We start from the raw sequence: 6,292 nt of genomic DNA, 5'->3' as shown, positions 1-6,292 counted from the left end.
AAAAGCATTTGATTGTGTGGATCATAACAAATTGTGGATAACACTGAGAAGAATGGGAATTCCAGAACACTTGATTGTACTCATGAGGAACCTGTGCATTGACCAGGAAGCTATTGTTTAAACTGAACAAGGGGGCACTGCATGGTTTAAAATCAAGAAGGGAGTGCATCAGGGTTGTATCCTTTACCCATACTTATTCAATTTATATGCTGAGCAAATAATCTGAGAAGCTAGACTATGTGAAGAAAAACATGGCATCAAGATTTGAGGAAGAATCATTAACAACCTGCAATATGCTGACTACTCAACTTTGCTTGCTGAAAGAGAGGATGACTTGAGGCACTTGCTGATGAAGACTGAAGAAAAGTCTGCAGTATGGGTTACATCTCAGTATAAAGAAAACAAAAATCCTCACAACTAGGCCTATAAGCAGCATTACAATAAACAGAGAAAAGATTGAGGCTGTCAGAGAATTCACATTGCTTGGTGCTACAATCGACACCAATGGAAGCAGCAGTCAGGACATTAGATGACGTATAGCACTGGGCAAGTCAGCTGCAAAGGACCTCTTTCAAGTGGTGAAGAGCAAAGATGTTTCCTTGAGGACTAAGGTGCACCTGACACAAGCCATTATATTTTCAGTCATCTCATATGCATGTGAGAGCTGGACAATGAATAAGGAAGACCGAAGAAGAGTTGATGCTTTTGAGTTGTGGTGCTGGCGAAGAATGCTGAAAGTACCATGGACTGCTAAAAGAACTAACAGATCTGTCCTGGAGGAAGTGCACTCGAAATGCTTCTTGGAAGAGCGAATGGCCAGACATCGTCTCACCTACTTTGGTCATGTTGTCAGAAGCAAGCATTCCCTGGAGAAGGATGCCATGCTTGGTAAGGTAGAGGGTCGACAAAAGAGGGGAAGGCCTTCAACGAGATGGATTGACATGGTGGCTGCGATGATGGGCTCAAGTATAGCAAGGCTCAGGGAACTGGCGCAGGATCGGGCAGTGTTTCATTCTGCTGTGCATAGAGCCACTATGAGTCGGAAATGACTCGACGGCACCTCCCAACAGCAATGTTTTCCTTCAAATGAAGTCCTTCTGGAGCTCCACCATACAAAGGGATCAGAGTGGATGGCTGACATGATGTTGTGGTTGAATGTGGTTGAGTTATGGTTGAAGTGGGAATGGGGGCCCCAGAGTTCCTCCAAGCTTGTTCCTTGCCCTCCCTAAGGACCAAAGCATGTCGCTTTTGCTTACGCATCTCCCAAACCAAAAACCAAACCCATTGCCATTAAGTCGATTCCAGCTCATAGCAACTCTATAGGACAGAGTAGAACTGCCCCATGGCATTTCAAAGGCTGTGAATCTTTATGGAAGCAGACTGCCACATCTCTCTCCTGCAGAGTGGCTGGCGGGTTTAAACTAACGGACTTTCAGTCAGCAGCCAGGCCATTGACCACTGTGCCACTAGGGCTTGGTTGCACATTCCAGTGCTGGGGAATTCACTGCCTCCCGTGGTGTTTCATGTCTGGACGTGCTGATTGTTGTAAGATTGTTCTTAGGTTGAGGCAGAATTATGCTCCCTGTGGTTCCATGTGTTTCTCTTGGGTTCTGTCCTCCAAGTCAGCACCAGAGGGTGTGACCCCTCTCCCAGGAGCAGCCTTGCAAATGCTGCAGTAGGCCCACCCCCTCACTGCCCTTGCTCTGAAGTGCTCTTCAGGGTCTGCCAGTTCCGGTGACCGGCGCCTGGAACGTCCATCCTGCTGCCCTCACTTGGGTCTCACTTAGTTACACTGGGAAGCTCCATGTCGTGTTTAGGCTGCCGGAGGCACTTCCATTTGATCCAGGCTGATCATCAACTTCTGTGGAAGAGAAACAGTGAATATACCAGCCCGGCGGCGCAGTGGTGAGAGCATTTGGCTGCTAACCACAAGGTTGCTAGTTCGAACCCACCAGCTGCTCCTCAAGAGAAAGATGAGGCAGCCTACTTCCGTAAAGATTGACAGCCTTGGAAACCCTACAGGGCAGTTCTACTCTGTCCTGTAGGGTGACCATGAGTCGGAATCAACTTGATGGCAGTGGGTTTGGTTTTGTTGGTTTCTCAAATAGTAAAAGTTGTTCTGTGTTCTTACAGTGTTTGAAAAACAAAATCTGCAGAGTGGGAAAATAATTTATTTTTTTAAAAAAAGAAAATGCAGGTATTTGTATTGAATTAGGTGTGTTTCTGCAGTGATCAGCAGTTAAGTGAAGAATTAGCATTACCTGCCTGCCCTATTGATGGTGGAAAAATGGCAGTGACATTCATTCAGTCAGGTACAGAAAATGACAGCTTACGTGAGTAAAGACGGGCTCTGTGCAGAAACACACTGACACAGAGAATCCTTAATCTGTGCCCTGAGTGGGGCCTCGTGACAGGAGGCCCTGCTGCTTTCATTAGCTAGCAGAGCAGGGCAGATAGCTGGGCTTATCTTGAATCAACTGACGAAGGTATTTTCTTGATAGATACTCTTGACTCTTCTAGCTTTGCTTCTCAGGATAAAGAAGGGAGCGGGCTTGAGAGCGCTGCTTGGATAGACAGCGGTCCTCTAGGGTTCTGTTGATTTGTTTCATTTCCTTTTGGTTAAGCTTGTTTGCATGGTTGATACATTACTGGTATCAAGTTCTGTCTTCCCTGCCTAAGACCAAATAGGCAGCAGCTATTGTAAAGCTTGGATAAGAAGATTGGGAAGCAGGGAGCCTACGTTGGTGGGAATGAAACAGCTAGAACAGAAAAAACAGGGATGTTGATGTCATATGAGGAACCAATGTGCCTATCATTAGGTGTACAAAATGTTGGATGGGTGTTTGGCTGTGCATGTTTTCACCAAAATTTTTTTTTTTATATAATTTTCTCTTCTTAAACAGGGAAGTAACTATACTAGATCATACTTTTACTCGATTCATGAAAAGCAAGTCTTGGGGGGTCTCGTCCCCAGACACGGAGTGTTTGCAGGTGTTCCTGAGCTGTCCAGTATCTGGGGTGCTCACCGGCACTGGGGAACTGAAGCAGTGTCCCCCTCGTGTTTCTCCCGCTTCTCTGTGCAGTACAGTCAACACGGCCCTGCCCCAGGGACATGATAGTCCGGCAGGGAAGAGCCCCGCTGACACGGTGCTTTCATGGGGGCAGGCTGGCAAGGCCACAGTGCCGTGGCTGCTGGAGACTCAGGCCAGGCCAGGTGGATCTGCTGGCCGTGGGAGGCACAGCATGGCCTGTGCAGAGGCTGGCCCCAGTGTCCGAGTCTGCAGACACCCACACCTGGCAGCCAGGAGAGCTGGTTTCCCTGCTGGACTTGCCACGTAAGGTTTTCCTCTCCCTTCGGGACAGAGGGAAACAAAGGAACTGAAGAAGGGCAGGCAGCCCGGAAAAGCAAGTTCTCCCTTCCCTCCTCAGGCCCAGCAGCCCTGCCACGAAGGTGCAGCCCGGGAGTGTGTGTACCCTGGCTCGTGTGCCCGTCCATGCTCCCGTCAACACCTGTGCACACTCTGCCTCGGACAGCCCTCATCTTCCTCCTCACAGTCTAGGCAGGGGGTTTTCACATATTTTCCAGAAAGTTCTGTGCAGTAGTAGGGAGGGGGAGATGGGAAGAACGCTCCCTGCACCCCCTCCCTGCTCTTGCTTCACCCAGGGCAGCCCTTTTTCCATCTGTTTCCTATATTGGAGTCCTTTGTGCTATTTCCTTTGCTAACAGAATTGTTTTAGATCGAGCCCTGGTGCTGCCATTGGTGGTTTCTGTTGAGCCGGATCCGACTCGTGCCAACTCCACGTGTGCAGAGTAGACCTGCTCCCCAGGGTTTTCAGGGCTGTGCCTGTCCGGGAGCACATCACTAGGTCTTACTCCCATGGCATCTCTGCGTGGGTTTGAACCGCCAGCCTTTTGGTTAGTCGTCCGGCACTGAACCATTCGCAGCCCCCACAGCCCTAGACCTGCTAAACCATCCAACCCAACGGAAAACAGCAGCGGGTAGTGTTAGTAGTTGGCAGGCTGCTGATAACCTGCTGTGTGCTAGGCCTGGGGCTCAGCTGGTGAAATGAAGCTTCCCTGTAGGTGTGCACGGACAGTCCAATGCTCAGTCCTCCTTGAAGGCGTTTGCCTTAACTCTGTCATGTAGTCGTTCCCACATTAGATGGTTTCAATCAGGCACATATCGGTGATCGCCCTTCATGGTCAGTGTTGCCATTTTCTTTCAGTGTCCCGGCCAAGTAGCTTAGAGAGCAGCCGAAATGCGTCCAGCAGCAGCTCGCCTCTTAACCTAAAGGGTAAGTCAGTGCTTGCCTTCTGTGCACTTTTTAATTTGCTTGGAAGCTTGGCTCTGGACTCTTTTTTTTTTAATTCTCTGATGTGGGTGAAAGTTTACAGAGCAAATTCACTTTCCATACAGCAGCTCACATATACTTTATCTCATGACACTGACTGCAACCTCCCACAATGCAACAGCTCCCCTCCCACTTCCTCCCCATAGTTACCTCTTCCCTGTGTCCTTCCCTCCATGCACTCTTGCCCCTGGAACTGTCTCCCTGTGCATACACAGCCCTTCTATTCTCCCATGATTGATCTCTCCAAGGAGTGTATCTGCCTAATGTAAATGTTCAGCTCATATGCCTGTCTTTTGTTTGGCTGGAAGCCACAGGATTGGGTTCTATTCCAGACCTGAAGGACAGTTAGGTCTGGACTCATTTTTATAATTTAAACAGTACAGCTAACAGGATTCTCAGATGCATTATGGTGAGTTCAGGGACCCCATTCTGCAGTTTCAAGGGCACACCTGGGAGTTTGAACAGATTCAGATTGAAATCCTTTTTCTCCCACTTACCAGCTCTGGAACACAGACAAGTCACAACCCTCTGAGTGAGTCTCTGTTACTTTAGCTACGGAATAAGGATAGTGGTAGCAGCTCCATTCCCTTAGGGTAAGAGAACATAGTTGGGTCACTTGGATTCTTTGACAGTTTTTGAGGTTTGCTTCAGGGTGTAGAAATACGGTCTGTGCACCTGAAAAGATTGTGTATCCTGTAGCTGTTGGTGTTCTCTTGGTGTCAATTAGCTCAAGTTTGGTGAGAGTGTTGCTCAGGTCTCCTGTGTCCTTGCTAATTTTTGATCTACTTATTCTGATTGCTCAGAAGCACTCAAGTCTTTACTATAATTGTAGATTTGTCTGTTTCTCCTTTCATTTCTGTCAGGTTTTGGTTCAGGTCTTTGAAACCTCTTTATTACTTAGGACTGTGATGTCTTGGTGAATTGACCCTGTTACTACTATTATGGGATGGTGCTTGTTATTTCTGATAATATTCCTTGTTTGGAAGTTTGTCTGATACTAATATTATCACATCAACTTCTTCTGATTAATATTTTTATGACATATCTTTTTTCCTTTCTTTTACTTTTGTCTCTTCATGTTTATATCTTGTAGTTAGCTTATAGTTGGATCTTGCATTTTGAATACGGTCTTACACTTCCTGTCTTAATTGATGTGTTTAGACCATTTACATTTAGTGTAATTGCTGTGTTTGTACTTCCATCTGCCATCTTGTTAGCGTTTGCTGTTCTTTGGTCTGCTGTATCTCCTCTCCCTGCTTTTGGGTTGAGTATCTTTTATGGTTTTATTTCATCACTACTATCTGTTTATTATTTATAGTTCTTTTAAAAAAATTTTTGGCACATACCCTAAGGTTTACAGTTGTTGTTAGGTGCTGTCGAGTCAGCCCCAACTTAGAGTGACCCTGTGTTCAACAGAACAAAACCCTGCCTGGTTTACAGTACCAAAAAAAAACCAAACTCACTGCTGTCAAGTTGGATCTGACTGATAGTGACCCCTCTTGGGTTTCCAAGGCGGTACCACTACGGAAGTAGATTGCCCAACCTTCCTTCTGAGGAGTGGTTGGTGGATTTGAACAACCAGCCTTCTGATTAGCAGTCAAATGCCTTAGGCCTATGCCACCCGAGTATACACCATTAATTAATTACAGCCATTTTTCAAATAAAATCGTACTGCTTTAGCTGTAGTGTAAGAGCTTGTAACAGTGCACTTCCAATTCCTTCCTCTCTTTTTTTGTGCTATTATTGTCACATGTTTACTTTTGTTGTTGTTAGGTACTCACGAGTCAGCTCTGACTCATGGCGACCCTGTGTACAACAGAACAAAACATTGCGTGGTCCTTTGCCACCCTCACGGTCCTTGCTATACCTGAGCCCATTGTTGCAGCTGCTGTGTCAACCCATGTCGTTGAGGGCCTTTCCCTTTTTCATTGACCCCCCC

The 6,292-nt window shown here is 46.8% G+C and overlaps 1 protein-coding gene across 1 annotated transcript in view; it reads left to right on the top strand.

The window, feature by feature from the left end:
* Window positions 1–6,292, top strand: part of CCDC88C (coiled-coil domain containing 88C) — a 168,188-nt gene that overhangs the window by 151,893 nt on the left and 10,003 nt on the right. Inside the window, exon 33 of the mRNA XM_042781485.1 lies at window positions 4,228–4,296. Within this exon, the coding sequence (XP_042637419.1) occupies window positions 4,228–4,296 (69 nt within the window). The remainder of the gene's footprint in view (window positions 1–4,227; window positions 4,297–6,292) is intronic.

The sequence above is a fragment of the Orycteropus afer genome, unplaced genomic scaffold, assembly GCF_000298275.1.
Source record: "Orycteropus afer afer isolate SDZICR_OR568_19922 unplaced genomic scaffold, OryAfe1.0 scaffold00127, whole genome shotgun sequence".
NCBI lineage: Eukaryota > Metazoa > Chordata > Mammalia > Tubulidentata > Orycteropodidae > Orycteropus > Orycteropus afer.
This window is presented reverse-complemented; position numbering and strand designations above follow the sequence as displayed.